The 21,273-nt window shown below is 31.8% G+C and overlaps 3 protein-coding genes across 5 annotated transcripts; 2 read left to right on the top strand and 1 right to left on the bottom strand.

Annotated features, from left to right (window-relative positions):
• On the top strand, nt 5,362-6,477 carry LOC105161932 (protein LURP-one-related 6). The gene is made up of 3 exons (XM_011079798.2): nt 5,362-5,711; nt 5,820-6,053; nt 6,134-6,477. The coding sequence occupies exons 1-3, from the start codon at nt 5,484-5,486 to the stop codon at nt 6,275-6,277; spliced, it is 606 nt and encodes a 201-aa protein (XP_011078100.1). The 5' UTR covers nt 5,362-5,483; the 3' UTR covers nt 6,278-6,477.
• On the bottom strand, nt 9,071-11,790 carry LOC105161933 (cation/calcium exchanger 3-like). The gene has a single exon (XM_011079799.2). It carries the CDS (start codon nt 11,314-11,316, stop codon nt 9,334-9,336), a length of 1,983 nt encoding a protein of 660 aa, XP_011078101.1. The 5' UTR covers nt 11,317-11,790; the 3' UTR covers nt 9,071-9,333.
• Nucleotides 17,096-21,246, top strand: LOC105161934 (protein LAZ1 homolog 2). 3 transcript variants are annotated; one of them, XM_011079802.2, is made up of 9 exons: nt 17,096-17,348; nt 17,919-18,127; nt 18,430-18,486; nt 18,730-18,838; nt 19,104-19,276; nt 19,368-19,456; nt 19,728-19,977; nt 20,547-20,780; nt 20,906-21,246. In XM_011079802.2, exons 2-9 carry the CDS (start codon nt 17,978-17,980, stop codon nt 21,077-21,079), a joined length of 1,236 nt encoding a protein of 411 aa, XP_011078104.1. In that variant the 5' UTR covers nt 17,096-17,348; nt 17,919-17,977; the 3' UTR covers nt 21,080-21,246. The 3 variants fall into 3 exon arrangements, with proteins under 3 accessions (XP_011078104.1, XP_011078102.1, XP_011078103.1); XM_011079800.2 differs by having other exon boundaries at nt 17,103-17,348; nt 19,104-19,285; XM_011079801.2 differs by lacking the exon at nt 17,096-17,348 and adding an exon at nt 17,359-17,487 and having other exon boundaries at nt 19,104-19,285.

The following is a 21,273-nucleotide window of genomic DNA, read 5'->3' on the forward strand; positions in this document are numbered from 1 at the left end:
AACTGTTAGTCCCCATTAGATTTTCATCTATTTTTTATGGTAAACTGATCAAAATGCCCTCATAAACTATGAATTAATAATTTTATTTTTTAAAAAAATGATGATTATTTCTTTCGACTTTCATCAAGTTTTGTAATACTTTTAATGCTTTATTTAATTTACAGAGTGAAAATAATAATAGCTATAAGAAAAAGGAAATAAGCGGTTTGATGAAGGCAATTGTAATGCAATTCTATTTTATTTTTTTCTATTGAATCGATCTGTCAACTGGAGCTTGCTTGAAGTCATCTCGACGTGCAAGAAGGGTGAACTTCGACAAATACAAAAAAAGGATTGAAATAGATAAATTAAAAAGATGCATGACTAATATGATATTTTAAAAAGTTAAAAAACAAAAAATTTGAAAAAAATGAGCTAATAGGAATAATAACCTCAATTTTAAAAAGTCACATGAGATGTATGTGTATTTTTTGGTGAGAAGGGCGAACTCTAGTGGAAAAAAAATTGACTAAAAATATGAAAAATATAATAATGCAGGACAAAAATACTATCCTAGAAAGTTAAAGAACGAAAATGCTAATAACCTAAATGACGGGATCGAAATGCATTTAAGCTTTAAAAATATGCTTATAAACATTTAAACATTTAGTTGTTTTGATAATAACATTATTTTTCTCTTTTAAAAAAAATCATAAAGTGTAATTTTTAAATATATATATTTCTAACAAATTTGCAATTATTGATTAATTGTTTTAGGGAATTTAATAGCTCCAACTTTTTTTTTTAAACATTGCGTTAATTCAATCAATATATCAATATACTAAAACCAATAAATAATAAATTACAGTAACTCTCGATTCAACTAACATCGTTACATCAATATAATTATAAATAATTTATATAAAGTAAAAGAAATATGCATAAATTTATTAATATTCAAGTTTATAATTTCAAATTTATTCTGAATTACTATACCAAACCGCTTAGACAAGATTGGTTTAATAATTCCAAGTTAATGAGTTGAAACTCTGAATTTTGATGAACTCAGCCGACAGTACCCCACACCTATTGAAATTGATGGGAGTGCTGAATTTTAAGCCATGGGCGATGACGTGTATGTAGGGGTATGGTACATCATCGCAAAAATTGGCAATAAGTCCTGTTATTATTATGTCCCACTTTCACCAATAATTCAATTATTAAATATTATATTATATAAAATAAAAATAAAAATAAAAGAAAATGAAACTAATAAATGTTTTATGAGTATACTTCCAACTCTTGAAATAAATAATAGGGATATAAACAAGTCGGGATTTAAAATGAATTTGTGAAAATACAAATACAACCCATCAAAAAATGTTTGGATTTAGGACTCGACACGATTGAATTCAAACTTAGGATCCCCCGATTGAATTCAAACTTAGTATCCCCATATCGGACTCGATAGGCCCAGTTTAAATTTATTTTAATTTATTTATTGTCATGGTAAGTAGTATTTGTGTTTATATAATCAAATAGATAAAATATAAGTTTAAAAACAAAAATCAATATATGATCGAAAGCGGATCATGCGGTTAATATGAGTGAAAATAAAGGATAAATAGGTGATCAAATGGTATCGTACACCATTCGAGATAAATAAGTAATTATATTAATTCAAATATTTAAAGGTTTTGGTGTTTTGAAGTTTGGTGTTGTGGTGTTACAAACTTCTAGTTATGAGTGAGTAGTGACTTTTCTTTTTATATTAACTAGCCGTTATGACACGCTCATTTCGGTGTGCATATATAAACAAATATATATGCTTTAAAATGCATTATAAATAAGATATATGAACAACACATCATATTTAAAAAAAAATATGAACAAATATAATAAAATTAATTTAGGGATATCATCAATACAAAAATAATTTGGTGTAAGTAAAATTTCATATTAGTATAGATAAATAGTATCTCTCATATAGATGAGAAGAAGAAGTTGAGTATGGATGTCAAAAATACGAAAGGATATTTTTTATAATTTAAAAAATTAATATCACGGTGTAAGTAACTGCTATTTGTGAGTGAAAATAATATGTTTTTTATATATTGTATAGATATAGTGTAGATAAACATAAAAGTATTTCTCTAGAGAATTCAGAGAAAGGGTTTTAAATAAACTCATTTTACAGAAATTTAAAATTCATAAATATTTATCAAAATGTAGTTTAAATTGAGAATTTAAGGATTTAGAATCCTTTGAATTTATAATTTAAATTTAAAATTTTCTATTAAACTTTTTCCAAATCCCTAATTTCATAATTTTTTTCAAATAGAAATTATTGGAGACACTCCCTCACTCCTACATTTAGTTCTTGTTTCTGTGAAAAGAAAATTAATGAAGAAATTACTAAGTTGTACATTTTATTAAATAAATTTTAATTCAGACTCATTTAATCGAATTTGAACCGATTACATAATAAATTATTTTAAATGAACAACACTGTTATTTTGAGGATTTAATGCAATCTACCCCCACGTGATATTGCAGATCAACAAATTTTCCTCCTTTAAAAAAAGAATAGCAAATTACATCCCCGTGTTTTTTAAAATGAAGCAATTTACCTTTCTATAAATTGCTTCAGTTTCAAAAAACATAAGAAGGTAAAATATTGCATTGTAAAAAAAATATACTTTTTAAATTGCTATTTTTTTTATGAGAGGGTAATTTTCTCATTTTACGACATTGCAAGAGGATTGCTTGCATTTTTCTGTTATTTTAAAGCAATCAATCACAATGAAATATTTATTAATCGTAAATCATTACTATTATCTAAAACAAATAATTATCTATATGCACATTGATTGAATTTGAATCCACGATTTTATAATTATGGAGCTTCAATTTCATTAAGCTAGACCTTATTAACAGTTCAAAATAAGTTCAAATCATAATATGTTTTTTTTTTTTTTTTGGGGATATATTCATATCCGCCCTCCCCCAAGAAAAAGGGAAAAGAAGAAATGAATGTACTTACCTGATTGGGCCTCAGGTCTTGGGCCATGGTGATTGGACTGGGTTGTGGTGTCATTGTTGATGGGCAACCAAATATATCTCACGAATAATTATATTTATATCTTCTGATATATGATTTATTTATATTAATCACATTTATTTTTTATATAATTACACAAATCACTCCTTACAACTAAAAAAATAGAAATAGTTTGCCCAATAATATCGATGTTACTGAAGAGTGTATATGTAATTTTTCAAAAAAATATTTGTAGTTTGTGTAATGATATTAGTATTTTCGATAAGTGTATGTATAATTATTCAAAAAATATAAATAATTTATATAAAGAGACTATATATCAAAAATATAAATACAGAGCCCTAAATGGCCTACCCCAATTAGAGTTGTTTATTATTATTATTATTATTATTATTTTTTTGGGGGGGGGGGGGGGGGGGGTTTTTGTTTCATACGTAGGTGTTCGCGAAGACTAAGGTAAGCATTCTATGTGGTAGATAATTTTGTTTAGGCATTGATGATGTTGTTTGGTAATCTGGTCGTACACCATTAATTACCCTTACATGGGGAGTATTATGATAAGATAGAGGGTGAATGCCTTGGCAAGAAATCCATAAATGAGGAAATATAGCTTTCTTCTCACTTATTCAACTATAATTATTACTCATTTTGTTTCCTATACCTAAATTTCAGAGATAATTACAATTTCTTTCTCTGAAATTTAGTGTAATACATCTAATACTCTGAGTTTTGCAATTATCTAACAAATAAATTCATTGAATTTATTAATATTAACAAAAAACAAAATTTTGACTAAACTACCCTTATGATGATGCTTCGAATATATGTACCTTTTTCACATATACATTAACGTGTGAAGATGTATAAGGATAATTTGTCATAAAAATATTTGTTTAATCTGCTATACATCAACAATAAGTTAATTTGGGGTAAATATGAATTTTGACAACAAATATGTGGTACTTTGGACCATATGAATTTACAACAAATACAATATGAATTCAAAAGTTCAAACTTCAGACCATTTATATAAGTGGTACTTCATGGAGAAAAAATTATAATTTCTCATAATGTAGATCATATGATTGAATCAGAGTTAAATGTGAATTCGCTGGTGATGATAGATCTGTTAAATATGACTCTTTTGGTGGTATAGATTCCTAACTTGATTATGAGAAGTCATTTTGCATTTCATCTGCTCACATTTTGAGTTATGAAGAGTGATTTTAGTCTACTTTCTACACTGCTAATATCTGCTTACTTTTTGAGAAATAATTATTGCTCAAAATCAAATATTTTTCAATGATGAAAAACTCTTATAATCATGTTCAAAAAACTATTTTTATTGATCGCCATTTTAATTATTAAAAAAAAAATCGTCAGTCTGAAATACTTTAATCATATGATGGTATTCTTTTTTTATAATTAGAATTTGCATAAAAGAAGAAATTAAACAAATTACAGAGACTCAAATTTTCAAATTTAGAACATTCAAAAGAGGCAGAAGCCTTTTGGGAGCGTATCAGTCGAAAATATAATCTTTTAATTACGTGGTTTGACGATGGAATTTCAAATAGTCATAACTTTTTATTTGAAATGAGTTACGGGGTGATTTACCTATCGTTTTGACCGAGAACCCAATCGCTCACTTCTGTTATTATGAGGGACCAACATTCATCGTGAAATTCCATCATCTCAACCATTGTCGAGGCATTATTTTAAATTATTTTAATTTTTTATTGAAGCTAGTTAAATTTTAAAATTCTTTTATAGTTGCCGTTTGAACCTCATATTTAGATATTATTATAATGTTAGATATACCTCATACTTAGATATTATTATAATGTTAGATATTTTTAGGTCGGATTTTATAAGTTCCTGATATATAAGTCCAAAGTTTGGTCCATTTAAGGAATGTTTGTCTAGATTAAAACTCCTTTTTTTTAAAAAAAAAAAAGAAAAAAGAAAACTTACAAACTCTATTATGAGAATTCATTCGACAATAAAATACTTGTGTGACGAACTCTTCCTTCATACTTTGAATTTGTATTGCTTCCTCCATCATATAAAGAAGGAAGAGCAATCAATGAATTGACAGGTAAGTAGGATATGCGGTCCAGATTTGACCCTTCGATTAGGCAGTTTCGTGATTTGATTGTACTCTCTTGTTGGGGAGTATTATGATAAGATCAAAGGCTGAAAATCTCTGCAAGAAATGCACAAATTAGGGAATGTTTTAATGTTTTCAACCATTTTGAACTACATAACAGTATACTCATTCATCCCAACTGTACACTCACTTTATATATATACATATATACATATATATTGAAGATATTGCATACAACTACTCAAAACAACAACACATACATACGTTGTCTATAAATTTGATTCTTCCCATGAAGCAAGATATTATACTAAAAACAAGGAAACCTGTCTAAGTATGAACAACATGATGAAGCCAATAGTGAGCAAGGTCTATTGTTCACCGTCCGAGGTGGTTCTCACGGTTAGGAGGCGGCCGAACGTGGTGACCGGTGGTGGTTTCGTGGTGGCTGATTGCAGCCAAAGGGTGGTTTTTTGGGTTGATGGCTGTGGAATTCTTGGCAAGAAAGAAGAGCTCATTCTCAGGGACGGTGTGGGAAACGCTTTGCTCCTCATCAGGCGAAAGGTATACGATTTCTAACATGGTTTGGGGCCAGCCCGTCAACAACGTTTGTCTAGACAATCACATGATCAAGATTGAGTCATTAATTGTTTGTGTCTTAATTTGTTGCAGGGAGAAATAGTTGAGGCATTAAGCCTAACAAGGCAATGGAAAGGCTACAGTTATGACTACTTAGGATCTCATCACCATGTTTTCACCTTAAAAGAGCCGAATTCATGTTTTTCAAGCAACACTCCCATCAGAATCTCCCTTAACTCCAGCAGCTACGGCAACTTTAAGATCAACGGTGACTTCCCGAATCGGTCTTGCAGCATTGTCGACTCCACCGGACACTTAATAGCACAGGTACTGATACATCTCTCCCTCTCTCTCTCTCTCTCTCTCTCTCTCTCTTGAAATTGTTGTGCATGGTATTATATATGCAGGTTGGTGTGAAGGAGGAGGTGGAGCAAGTGATGACAGGCAGGGATTTTTACCATGTAAAGATAATGGAGGGAGCAGATCAAGCCTTTGTGTTGGGAGTAATTGCTGTTCTTGACTACATATATGATGGATCCACAAGATGTTGATGATGTAATAAAATCTCTGCACAATTAGGGCAATATCACTATATATATGGATATGTAAATAAATTCATTTATTCCACTTGTTGCAAGAATTAATGCAGGCCATCAATTACTAGTAGTGCAGAAGCCATTATTCTTTAATTCTTTGTTTCTTTTGGAATATTAATTGATGTAATAACCCTTTTAATAATGTGTTTGATCAAGATTGTTTGTATAAAAGTGAAATTTCATTAATTGCTAATGATGTGTTTGGATGTACACAAACTGCCATAAGTAACTTGACTCTATTCGCCACGGAACTAGGTTGGTTCTGTGTCGTTTCTTTGTTCTCTTCCTTCTTGAAGAATTAAAAATAGGCCCACGTGCTTATTTTTAACTCCAGCAGTTCCAACTTATATACATTATGATAAAATTTACATCATGTAATAGTAAATTAAATAAAATATAAGATGTAATCATATTATTTTATAATAGAATATTGGGAGTGAAAATATATAATTAAATTGGAACAAGCAAAATGATTGTAGTAGCTAGCTTTCTATTTGCTTTGTTTTGTATATTATCATGAATATTCAGCTTTATGGGCTGAATTTACAACCATAGAAAAAGGGTGCAGCAACTCATGCAGCCATGTCCATGAATTATTAGCATTTCGTGAAAAATAAGAATATATATGTATGTATATATTCTGATTCCTAAATTCCTTTAAGAAAGTAAGAACAAAAAGTGATTAAAACTGATCTCTTTTTCTTGCTTTTGCTTCTTTTTAATTTGTTGTATGAGTGGAATATATATCATGGAGGAGGAATCAACAAGTTTCATTTATGCCTCTAGAGTGTGAAAATGATGCCTTTGCAATAATAATTCAAATTATAAATTTCAGTTAAGGAAAAATTTTAATTCAAATTAGGTTCGAATTAGGACTATCAATAGGTAAGATGGAGCCTTACTCAAGCCCATTGAGAAAAGAAAAGGCCTAGGCTCAGATTCAAATCCAATGCATGTTATTGGGTCTAGACTCAATTTCAGGCCCGTTAAACAAATATATATTGCATTTGGATTGAATCTCTACTCATTACACTACAAAAAAATATGGAATTTGGCATGAATCAACCGACTATTTCCAAGCCCATTTCCTATTGGAACACAATAGTAACTAAACTTGATAGACGTTATGATTCCCATTTTTTATGGGTTATCTTTTTACAACGGTCAAACTGTGTCAACATGTATTCCAAAATAACAGGTATAATGTCCGCTCCCAGGATCGTTCCAACATAGCAATGCTAAATGGTTGGAACTCTATTTAAAATACATTATTAGAATTAAGGACACTCTTGCGTTGATAATCACAAAATTAAGCTAATATTCTCAATAATAATATTATTTACATACATAATATTGTCAATAATCATAAAATTTAGGCTAATATTCTCAATAATAATATTATTTACAAAATAATGCCAATACACAAAATTAGACCAATATTTTTAATAATAATATTATTTATATAATAATGTCAATGATTATAAAATTAGACTAATATTTTCAATAATAAAATTATTTACATAATAATATCAATAATTACAAAATTTAGGCTAATATTTTCAATAGTAATATTATTTACATAATAATGTCAACAATCAAAAAATTAGACTAATATTCCCAATAATAATATTATTTACATAATTATGTCAATAATCACAATATTAGGCTAATATTTCCAATAAAAGTTGTTAAAAATAGAAAAGACAATGTTGACAGGAAAAAGTGGATAAACTTGAGTAGTACTATAACAAAAAGTTCATATGATATGCTACAAATGCTAAAAGCAATGCTTGACCCGTTTGTGAATGTGCACAAAGGAACTATACATTCTCTGTCGCCGAACGAGCCTGGTCAAGCCAGTTTGGTTGGCCAAGGACATATTGCTCCAGCTCCAAGCGTACTGGGCCAGCGAGGATTTCCAACAGGAGTCGTCGAAGAATAAGACGAACCCCACGCCGTCCTCGACTGTGTACCACGAGGGATCTTTCTTTATCGGCATGCACAAGAGAAAGTTGGTAAATACATTATAGTACTTTATAGGTTTATTATTATTTTATACATATTATGTTAACTGTTTTATTTTTCTACAGGAGGCAGAGCTCGGTCGGTCGCTCAAGCAGATAGAGTTGTTCATGAGATGCTACAAGGAGAAGGATGACGACGGCTGGAGCGGGCCGAGGGCGGCTACGGTAGCGATAAGTACCTTAATAATATTATTTTTTTTAAAAAAATCATTCTTAATTATTTTATAGGGAACGTTCCAGAAGTTGATAGAGAATCATCAGCCTCAACTTAAGGCCAATGACCATCATACCCCTACCGTATATGTTCTGACACACGTAACTTTAAAAAAGCGCAATAAAATCTATTGTATAAATTATAATACAAGTTCTTCAATTCCACCAAATTTATTCTAGTTGGACCACCCTTACAAGCTTAACGTCTCTTTATCTAATCAACTTTTGAGACCAAGGTACTTCAAAATGTGGACATATGACCTCAACCCGAATCATTTTTTAACGGAGAAATTTTGAAATTGCGATATTCCCAAATGAACTAGAATATTTTTTTATTTTTATTTCATGTTATTTTTAAATTATTTAAAAGGTGGGCCAAATCCACCCGAAGGAGAAGAAAGCTGCAGTGCCGCAGTCTGGAAAAATGAGTTCAAACATGTCGCCCGACAACTATTTACTCTTGGCATCCAAGTTTTTTTGAGGTTATGAAAATTAGATTGAACAAAAGATATATCTGAATGAAGAATGTGTGTGCCATCATCAAAGTAATAAGAGTTTTTCTCAATGTAAAAGAGTAAATACAGAGCTTCATATCTTATGAGCTTGCATTGTGGGACAAGGTTGTTATGGTGCCTAACAGTCATAGATACTGCACTTTACAAGCTTTCTTACAACATGAGACCAAAGCAAACTAACAGCTTTTCAGTTTCACCTAAATCTATTTCATATCTAACTTTACTAGTCAAATATTACACTATGTAACTCATACTGTAATCAACGGGAAACATTAAGTGATCCATCACCCATGGCAATGGTGGCTCTGAGAGTCAGAAAGCCCAAGTAGATGGCCATTAGGCCCACCCCCAACAATTTGCTTGGCCGCATTCCATTTCGTGGCAACACAACGAGCGACCAAACGAGACCTAAAATCAAGAAACCGAGAGTGGAATACAAGCTGATGTCTCTCGGGACGATGTAAGATGCTGGTTTATGGGACCAAGCTCCAAGGAGCAGAGAGATACCCAAACCAACCAGAGTGTTGAACATTGGCCCCGCGTAGCATCCCGACATAGCAATCTGCACACCGTGCCCCCCGTTCAGAGCAATGGCAACGTTTGACATCAGATCACCCATTGAGTTTCCCCACGCCAAGATAGTCAATGCCAGCAAAGACGGCTTGATTCTAAGTATGACACCGAATGCGACGAGCAATGAGACGAGCTCGTTTGCAATCATGTAAAACCAGATGATACTCATTGCGAAACCCCCCAGGACCCAGGGGAATAAGAATTTCCGAGGTGGATGATCAGTGCTGGTGTATATAAATGCAAGGAGACCAAGAATACCACCAATTATAGCACCGGTGAGATATAGAATCCCTTCAGATGTAGGGCTGTCGCTATCTGCAGTGCTCCAGAGAAAGGCTAAAAGAAGGGGTGAAAGGGAAGCACTACCTACAGCGTATGTCTTTGACCACCTCCCCTCCTCGACAATAGGAATGGTCAGCCTGCGAGGAATCGCCAGTGGTATTTCAAGCAATGCACACAGACTAGAACAGGAGAAAGATGACGGTTCACTAGCCATCTCCTCATCACTCCAACCCCACAAGTATTTGGGACTTTCATCATCACTCGTCTTGACCGCTTCGTTGGAATAAATCATCACATTTGATGCCCACATCCAATGGGGCAGCTTTGCTTGGAGATGTGGTACACCGTCCCCCGTATCAGAGTAAAGCAGAGGAGTAGAGTCAAATTCACCAACAGCATTTCCACCAGACAACGCACTTCCGGTAACGGGTAATAAAGGCAAGAAGGTCTCCAACTTCAACCTCCTGCCATGCTTCCTCAGCAACTCGCCCACAGCAACACACAAGGCATAAACCACATAAATGGAAACAAATGCAATAGCACCTCCGACACTCACCTCGCCAACTACCAAGATTACTAAGAGCGACACAAGCGCAATGAGGAAAAATGTCACGTCCCTTATAAAACACTTCTTATCAATCTGTATATTTCTCTCAGCTACGCACAGGGAAACAGTCCCGGCGACAATACAAATAACGAAAAAAGCTCCGCCCAACACACTGTTGAGGCCCACATCACCGGAGTTCCTGCCCGCAAAAGCAGCAATACTAGCAAACACATCGGGCGCCCCGTTCCCCAAAGGAAGCAGAGTCACTCCTGCAACTGTAGGGGGCAATTTCAGCAAATTGGAAAGCTTCTCTAGAGAACAACAAAAGTAATCAGCTGCAGTATTCCCCAGCAAATAGAACAAAGCAAGCAACCAAATGGCCAGAACAAAATACCCCAAGGGCTGAATATTTTCGCAGTCACAGTAAAAGAACAGAATGTAATTGAAAATTCCATCTGAATTACAATCCGGGTTGGCTCTCAAGTAGTCGCATTTGGAATTATAACCCCTATGTTGATAGATTTCAGTGCAAATTGCTGGCTCTCTATTCGACTGGAAATCATCGCTCTCTAACCCCCCGTCAGTGATCAAATTGTCGTTCGACGATTTGATAACGACACTATTCTGATAAAGTTTCCGCCGAGAAATCGGGTTTTCAAGAGAATCATATGTGAAGCTGCTCTCCTGGGGAAGATTTGAAAAGGGCTTCTTCGAGTATGGGGTCTGAAGAATCTCCTCTTTGTTGAAAAACAAGAAAATCAAAACCAAGACGCAGACTCCATTGAAACTTCCACGAAATTTCGGGCGCGTACGACAGAAAATACGACGCAGATTTTCCATACTCAACCCCTACAATCCGCCTGATAACAACCCACACAGGATAGGGATCGCCGACAGAACCAGATGACCAAAAAATTCAAGAATCCCAGTAATTAGTATCGAGGGTGAATAAAAGATCTAGGGCTCCCGATCAAAATCCCCAAACAAAACACACTCAGCATTTAGCATTTCATTTCATGCCCAGAATTTTTCAGAGCAAGATCATGATAAAAGACATCATCAAATCATCAACAGTGAAAAAGGATCGGAGAGAGAAGAGGAAAGAGGGGTGCCCAGAGTGTACCAGAGAGTGTGATGGTTGTAGAAAGTCGAAAGAAATTTCACAATGTCCCAGAACTAAGATTGATAATTAAGGTTATTATATGATTTGAACAAACCAAAAAAAGAAAAAAGGGAAAAAAAACAATGTTGGAGAAGCAAAGAAGAGCGCGTAACCGCGGGAGCGCTTTGGAAAGTTGGCACGTAAACCGACAGAGGTGGTTATCTTCTTGCAGAAGTCAGTGCTTTGTGAAGACATTCAGTGGACCACGTGCGGTTTCTCCACTTGCTCCTTCCATATTGGAAACCCAAACTCTACTATCCTAATTATCTGTATCAGTGTACAATACTCGAATATTTTAAAAAATTATTTAATACAGTATTAAAAATAATTATTCGTATTAATCTATAATGTATGAATACTTTAAAAAATTATTTAATACAGTATTGAATATGCACACAATTTAAATGTATCAGGAACACGTATTGAATGCAGCATTCGTATGTTTAAATTAAAAAAAAAAGATATATGACGCATTATACACACACCTATTTGTGTGTCTTATATGTTTTGGAGACGTTTAGAATTTTTTTTATATTTTTTAAAAAATTGGGTTTTTTTTTAAAAAAAAACAAATTTTGAACTTAATTAAAAAACAAAAAGCAAAACTAATTCACTCCATTGAAATTAAAAATCTTGAGATGAAATTACTAAAAAAAATTAACTAATTTTGATAAATAAAAAATTTTCATTGCGTACTTTTTAAAATAAATTAATTATTTATATTTTTTAGCTACATTTTGGTTAAGAATTTATATATAGGACACACTTATATTATATTTTATCTTGATATTCATATTGTATATTTTAATTTTATGAAAAAATAAGAATATAAACTTAATAAAAAATAGGATAAAATATGCTTTGCTCCCCTGAACTATTAACCGTATAACAATTACCCCCTTAAACTAACCAATATAATATTTACCACCCATAATTAAAATTTTAGACAATATTGCTCTTATATAATAATATTTTTTAAAAATATATTTTAAATTTTTTTTACAAAATAAAATATTTATATAATTAGACATAGCATCATAATGCCGAAAGTTCACGTAATTTAAATTTTAATAAAAAAAATTGTAAATGAGTAGCAGTTGGAAGAAGCCCAAATGAGTAAAAACAAAGTTGATTGGTTGAAGGTATCCATGAATCATGACCTCTAATTATTAGATACTTTTTAGCAAGGTGTCAATTTTATAGACCACATGCTACAAAAGAAAGAACAAATAAGACTACCTACTTCATACTTTTTTTCTTTTTTCATCAAGTGATTATATATATTATATCATAAAGTTTAATAAAATTTTATTAATATTTTTTTATTTATACATATTTAAAATTGATTCATTTTTATTAGTTTTTGTCATTATGATGCATTTTATCTAAATGCGCATTTAATTAAGAGGAATGGGTTATAATGACTACTTTTCGATATACAATTAATCATTTTTTTAAAATTAAATCTACTTTTCGATATACAATTAATAATTTTGTTAAAATTAAATCCATCTAAAAGCAAAAATTACAATGAATTGTTCATCTCTTCATCTTTTTTCTCCAAACATATAATTTTTATTCTCCTGGTCTCTATAAATCATCAATATTTGGTTGAGTTGACATCACCTGTCATCACTGAAAAAGAGGTCCTAAATTTAAATCAGGCTCCCCCGTCCCTGTCCCTGTCCTTGATGTACTTAAAAAAGAAAGAAAGAAATATAATTATTAAAAAAATGGATACTATATTGTATTTTTTTAAAAAAGAAAATCAAGAATCATTTTTGTATTGATGTTAGGATCTTCAATTTTACTCTGGTCTTTACAATTGTGTCACACCAACATATGTATGATGCAAATCCACATTATTAAACTATATTTTAATATAATTATATTCTTTTAATTTTTAAAATGGATTCATTTGATACCAATAGGCCCAAATTTATTACCGGAAGAGTGAGGACTAATTGAAAATGCACTTTTAAAGTTTGAAAGCGAACATCCTTTGATTAATAGGACGTCAATATATAAAATATATCACAATTAATTGCTCTAAGAAATCAATTATTATTAAATAATACAGAAACAAAAAAAAAAGAAATAATAATAATAATTATGAAAAAATATTTGGTGGGCCATGGATGTACTACATCAGAATCTAGCATATAATAATCCTACGAATATCACTTGCGCTAAATCCCAAACCCAAAAGGGTCAACAACTACAGCTAGAGCAATTTCAAAAAGGGCTTAATTATCTGATTTGACATGAAACTTAATTGGTGTCTCGTTCTGTAAGTTATTATTCGTTCTAATTTTATATGAGTCTTATGGTTATGTTTTGATAAGGTGCTTCCTTATTAAGGAGATAAGGCGTTGGAGCTTATAAGCCGCTCAAACTTTTCGTTTGCAATCAATGTAAGACGTTTGTTTTCATCATCACTATCCTAAATTTAGCAATATTACTTTTCATTTCAAATCATGGTATATCTTTTATATCATTTAATATGTATTTTATTTAGAAAAAAATATTATAGCGTGGCATATTTATATATTTTTATATATATTAAACAAAAGGGATAAACACTCTCATCTGCTGAGATTTGGTGTAATAACACATAGACCTCATGTGGTTTGAAAATTACATATTTGTTTCCGTCTAACAAATAAGTCCCTTCGTTAGTTAAAATTCACTAAATTTATTAATATTGAGAAAAATACTGAAAAAATTGATATGTAGCCACGATTGACTTATAATAACTTATTGCAGATCGAATATTTTTCTTCTAACTAAATTACCCTTATAAGGACAAAGATATATCTCCTCATATGCATTAACATGTGAAGATTATAAAGGTAATTTGATTATAAAATAATTTATTTGACCCACAATAAATCAGTAATAAATCAATTGAGAGTATATACAGAGTTTTATCTGGATTGTTTTGTTAATAGCAGCAAATTCGGTGAATTTTACTGATAGTAAGACTTATTTATGAGCCGAAAATAAATCTTAAAAGTATATAACTTTTTAAACCATAATAAATTTTCATGAAATTATACCGAAGAAAAATATAATTATCTCTAAATAAAATAAAATATGTAATATAATTTAAAATAGAAAAGTCAATGCGAATTTTAATAGTAATGTGAATGTATTAAACATCTTGTCATGTAATGGAGGCTGAAATACCTTTACGAAAATATTTAAATTGAAAGGGACACCAAACCTAATTTCTCTGCAATTTACAAATGATTTGGAACTCACGAGCTCTTTGAAAAAATAAAATAAGGAATTGCTAACTTATTTCTCATATTGTAACAAATTCCTTCAATTGGATTATAAATTTTATATTACTGACATCTTATAAGCTCCATAATATGATTTATCGAAACAGTTTATGAACTTATTTTTAAATTAAAATTTAATATCTTATAAGTATATATTAAGAATATCTTATTAGATGTATGAACTTATAAGACTTTTTAAATAAATTTAACTAGACATCCTCTAAATCTATATTAAATGTATAGAGGGCATGTTCAATACTAATATTTATCCATAATTTTTATTCAGAAAAATATATTTAAAGTTTAAATGTTTTCTTCATTAAAATAGATATAACTTGTCAAAGAATATAGTATAATATAAATAATTTGAGGAATAAAGTGAAAAATTAGGGACTATGTATATATATAAAGTAGGAATTTGTGAATTGTAACTCTACTTTGACCATTTTGCCCAATAGAAAATAGTATGCATCTCGGACATGATCAATTAATAATGTAGAACAAAATTTAAATTTTAGAGATAGTAAATTTATATATGCTTTGAAAATTGAATAAAAGTGATGGTGAAATATGAGATGTAAGGTTGAGGTCCCGTTAATAAGTTTAAGGTCATCGGTTCAAATTCTATCACGTATGTGAGTATTTGTCTTACTTTATATTTATGAATATTTGTCTTACTTTATGTAAATTATTAAAATTTATTTATTATTTTTAGTCATATTGATATAGCGTCCATTTTATTGAGATGTTGACGTAATTATGTATGTAATTAACGATAAAATATCAAATGATAATTTTAAAAATATAAAATTAAGTAATAATTATTTTAATCTTCTCACAATATAATTATTAATAGTGACAAAGATTGCATACAAATTAAAATTTTTATTACTAATACATATAGTTAGCTTAGTGACAATATTAAAATTACCACTTGATACTTTCAGTCGCTAAGTTTCTCTCTTTTTTTTTTTTTTGTGTAGTGATTAATTATATAATTTAAATTTAAATTATTTCAAATGGCATAAATAAGAAATGTGTTTAAATTAAGGGTGAATTACAGTTAATTATGTGGATTTGACATAATTACAAATACTTTTATTATCGTTTTTTAAAAATTATAAGTATTCCCCTCAAATAAAAAATAATTGTATGGCCCCCAGACGATTAGGTAAAAACACTACAACAAATAATGTAACTAGCAACAACAGAAATTCCTTGATTTTTTATAAATTTAAGATCTAACAATTGAAATTAATTGATTAGATCATATGACTTTTAATACACTGAAAAAAAATTAAACGATCATTAGAATAAGAAATAATATATAATAAGTAAGGACAAAACAGTCACTTTATAAAAAAAAAAAAAGTAGTGCTGTTGGTTACATTTAAAGGAGAAGGACAAGTGGGCAATGACTAAGAAAACACATGCATTATGTTTGGTTTGACTTTTAGATTGTTTTTTAGTGTTTTATGGAGATATAGAGAGAAAAATATAGATAAATAAATATGTATTAGAAATAGTGTCTATGTTTGTATTTAATTTTTGGAGATGACTCAAGATAGTGTAAAATAGGTGTTTGTATATGTTTGGTTTTTGTATCTTGAGAGACATATATTTTTAATTGGTACGTGTCTTGAATTATATGTATATTATTGTATATATATATATATGAATGGAATATATTTGGAGATAAAATTAATTATTTGTTGTCAAATTATGTCTCTTTTATATATATTTATAATTGTATATATATGCAAATTTAAATTTTACAACACTTAAAACCTACAAAAACACAGTTAAAAATGAAAAACAATCCATAATAAAAAGGACAATTTCAATTCACGACAGAAATTGATTTAAGATTTATTGGAGATTAACGAAATAAATTAATTGTTAGACGGACGTTAAAATGATGAGATATTTATAAATTTTCAAACAATGAAAATGTCAAATCATAGAGAAAGTGGTCGGAACCTCTTAAATTAAATAAGTAACCAATTTTTCAATTATTTCTTTATTTTATAATAATTTATTATATTTAAAATCCTTTTTAATATCTATTAACCCCAAATAAACATTTGGTGCCGACACATCTAACGTAGGATGGAGATGTGGAAAACTATGAAGAAAGAAGAATGGTGTTAACGGCTAGGAACCAAAAACATAGATATATACTGACGTAGACGTGTCATTTTTTGATGAAACGTGTCTGCTTCTAACGCAAGTTCTGCATGCCACTCTAGTCTACCACCCAACAAAAATCCATTGGCATTTTGCTGTAACGCCAAGATCATCGTAAATCCTCACGAATTCTGTACCAGAGTAGATTTTCGCCGTTTATTTTCCGGCAGATTCTTAAATTCGAGACTGGGAGTGATACTTTCTGGAGCAAATTTTCTTGGCGCCCCCAGTGGCGAGTATGTATGCATGCCCAGTTCATGAAACCCTTTTCCCCGATCTTGATTAATTTGTGTTTGTCAGTTCCGCAATGGGAGATTTGGGTTCAAGTTGAAGAATTATGCTCTTGAAAATTTGATGATTTTCTAGGGTTAGAAGGTTGTTTCATTTGCTTGTGAAGAATTCTTGTTTGTGTTGTTCAGTTGTTGTGTATGACGTATTCAGTAATTTGTCTGAAAGAAAATAGCAATGAGAGGGTTGTTCTGGAAGAGACTGAGCAAGATTTTCAAGTAGAAATTTGTACTGGTTGCAGTTACCAATCCCAGAATTGCAATTGGAGAAAAAAAAAAGATTTAGACTACTAATTATGTTAGTGAAAGAATGCAAAAGGGCTTGATTTTGAAGGAAAGAAACAATCCTTTTTGGTCCCAAAACCTGGAAAAACACAGTTTCCTCACATTTTCATTTGTTAAATTTCATACTTGTGCCTCTAATTCTTAATTATAATGCAAGCTACTTTATTAGTTTGTGGGTTGAGTGTATATGTCTCATTATTTGTAATATTTCTGCATTGGTTTATCTTTTGGCAGGTATATTCTCTCATTTTATCAGAGAATATAAGGAAATTGCCATAGAAGATGCATGTGGGATGGACTCACCCTACTTGTTTCTCTATCAAAACACATATAAAGATCTTCACCTGCCAGCTTTCATTATTGCAGGGTGCTTTAGTTTTGCAGCAATATTCCTTTCTCTTTTCCTAACTTTCCAGCATCTCAGATCATACACCAATCCTTCGGTTAGTTTCTTTTCCACAATCCTTAATATAATCATTCAATTTCTGTTGAATATGCCGGAGCAGGTACTATCTGATACCCATCTTTGTAAGAATGATATCTGCACTAATTTAATAAATCTTGTTTGTTTTCAAGTATGGATTTCACATTCCGGATAGCAAATTTCAATATGGCTGCTGGAATTGGCAATTTTTTTCTATTTTCATTACATGAGGTTCTATTTAAAATGTGAGCTATGAAACATATCTAGTTGAAGGATTGTACTTGGATGCTGACATCATTATCTGAGCTTACTTTTCACCAGGAGCAGAAATGGATTGTTGCTGTTCTTTTTATGGTTCCAGTCTATGCAACCGAGTCAGTAAGTACCCGTTCGTGATCTAACTGGCTCTTTTTCACATGTATATTTAGTAAATGATGTTGGAATGAGAGTTGGTTTCGGTATTTTTAGAAGTAATGTGAGTCGAGCTGCAGTTCCGTTCAAAGAGGGTGAACAGTTTCTAGGCACATACATTTGGAAGTTTTCTTCAATTCCTCGGCTTAATTCTTTCCGGATTCCACAGTTCATTTATGTTTAATTTGATCCATGGCCTCTCTGTTCCAGATCTTATCCTTGTGGAACGCAAAGTTGTCGCTTGTTTGCGACATATTGAGAAATTGCTACGAAGCATTTGCGCTGTATGCATTCGGAAGCTACCTGATTGCATGCCTTGGTAAGGATTCCAAAACCCAGATGGTCTGGCTTCTAAAAGGACTGATAGCCAAAGTTCAACCTCCTCCTGCTTTTTAGATGTTCATTCTCCTTAGTTCAAAGTCAGTCCTTGTTATTTTGCCTTTATGGTCATACAAAAAAATTAATGATAAAAATCTTACACATTTCGATAAACGAAAAATGCACGGTGTATATCAATTCTCTTGGAATTCAGTTTTATCTGGATTTTGCAATAAGTTTAGTCACAAGAAAATAGCATTTGGTAGGTGGTGAACGGCAAGTCATAGACTTGCTTGAAGATGAGGCAAGGAAGCAAATCAGCAAGCCATTGCTAGAAGAGAAAGAGGATCCTCAGTCAGAACAGAAAACATTTCGCAACTTCATCCTCAGACCATGTGTGCTCGGAGAGCACTTATTCACAATAATTAAATTTGGTCTAGTACAATACGTAAATCCTCTTGCTGCTCTTGCATATTTCTGTTTCTCGCCCCTTCTCTTTGAACAAGCTTATGCATTCCATATCTCTGCAGATGATTATGAAGACTCTTTGTGCATTCTTAGCATTCATTCTCGAGCTATTTGGAGTGTATGGTGATGGAAGTTTTAAGTGGTATTACGGGTATGTATAATTTACGCTTGCTAAAAAAAGTCAATTATTGGAAAAATCATGCAAGTATTGAGTAAAATTGCATGTTCTTGATTAAACTCCTAACCAAGAAAGTATGCTTTATCAATCATCACATAGAAGAATCATGATGGTAGTATATCATTATGAAATTATACTTATTGCATGATCTTATTTTTCATGTATCACACCATAGTTAGGCTTGGGCTCGTTATTCATTGTTCTTTCCCTGTTTCCCACCTTCCGACATTTCTGTTTCTTGCAGGTACCCATATATAACAATAGTTTTGAATTTCAGCCAGATGTGGGCTCTGTATTGCCTCATTCAATTTTACAACGTAACTCATCGAAGACTTGAACCAATAAAACCACTTGCGAAGTTTATTAGCTTTAAGGCTATTGTGTTTGCAACATGGTGGCAAGGTGTGGGTATTGTTTTGTTGTGTACTTTCAGAGTTCTGCCAAAAGAAGGAAAATTTCAAACTGGACTGCAGGATTTCCTCATCTGCATAGAGGTAAGCGTGGTGGACAAACGGTCATGTTGTATTCCCGATTCTCTTACTTCCGGTTTTTTGTTTGTTTCTTTGGGGGTTCTCTCCAAAGTCCCTTGAGATCCCCTGTAATAACAACATTATGTACGTTTCTTAGTATTGAGAAACAGTGCATATTCCAGGGCAAGACATTGATTGGATTATCTATTTTGCAATTACTCGAATTATTTCATCGGAGCCCATAAAAAACATAAGATTTTAGTTAATAAGGAGCCTGAGAAGAACAATTATGTTGTGTTTGGATTAATGGATTTGGATCTAAGGATTTCAAGTCCATAATAACAAATCTATCAAGCTTATTTGGATAGACTCACGCTACGAAAGATTTGAAATCCTTGCACTTTCACTTTTGAACTATATTTGGTGACATTGTGATGAATTTCAAATTCATTTAATATGCAGTCATTTGAAATTCTTATTACTAATCCTCCCTTTAAATCCGATTCCTTTCATCCAAATGCAGCCTTTGTTTTTTCTGTGCAATTTTCCTTCTCTTAGCGAGATTGAGGTTAGATTTCTTGTGCCTGGAACAGATGGCAATCGCAGCAGTTGCTCACATTTTTGTCTTCTCGGCAAAACCGTATCATTTCATACCAGCGTACCACTATGGAAAGATTACGACCCAAGAGACGAAGGCTATGGTTAAGATAGAAGAAGGCGATAAAGAAAAGCCAGCACTTCTTGAAAAGAGAGAAACCATCATCGAGGCACCTGGAACTAGTGTTAAAGAAAGTGTTCAGGATATCGTTGTTGAAGGAGGCCAGAAGGTCAGATTTTTTTTCCCTTTTTGACCTGTTAAAACATGTGGATGGCAGTGTCTATATACAAAAAATCATATAGACACCGTCCAGAAGTCTGGTCGATCTTAATATTGATGCAACTTCAAAAACAGGTCATGGAGGATGTCGTGTTGACTATAAACCAAGCAATCGAACCAGTACATGAGGGCATGACGAAGATCCAAGAAACCTTCCACCATATGTCTGTGTCCAGTGATAGCAAAGACAAGCCGGAAGTGAAGGTTGAAGAAGTCGAACAAAATATCACTATCAAACCCGAGGTTTGAGTATCTCTAGACATGAAAGATGTTACTTGAAATGTTGGCTGATGATATCTCGTTCTCCATTGCTGTCTGAAGAGGTAATCTTGAGACAGTGGATGGTAGTGTCATATACTTTTGTGGTTCCAACTATGTAAATTTCTGATGGTACTAGGCTGAGTTTTTGCATTGGGGGGGGGGGGGGGAGAGGGGGGGGGTTG

The sequence above is a fragment of the Sesamum indicum genome, linkage group LG5, assembly GCF_000512975.1.
Source record: "Sesamum indicum cultivar Zhongzhi No. 13 linkage group LG5, S_indicum_v1.0, whole genome shotgun sequence".
NCBI lineage: Eukaryota > Viridiplantae > Streptophyta > Magnoliopsida > Lamiales > Pedaliaceae > Sesamum > Sesamum indicum.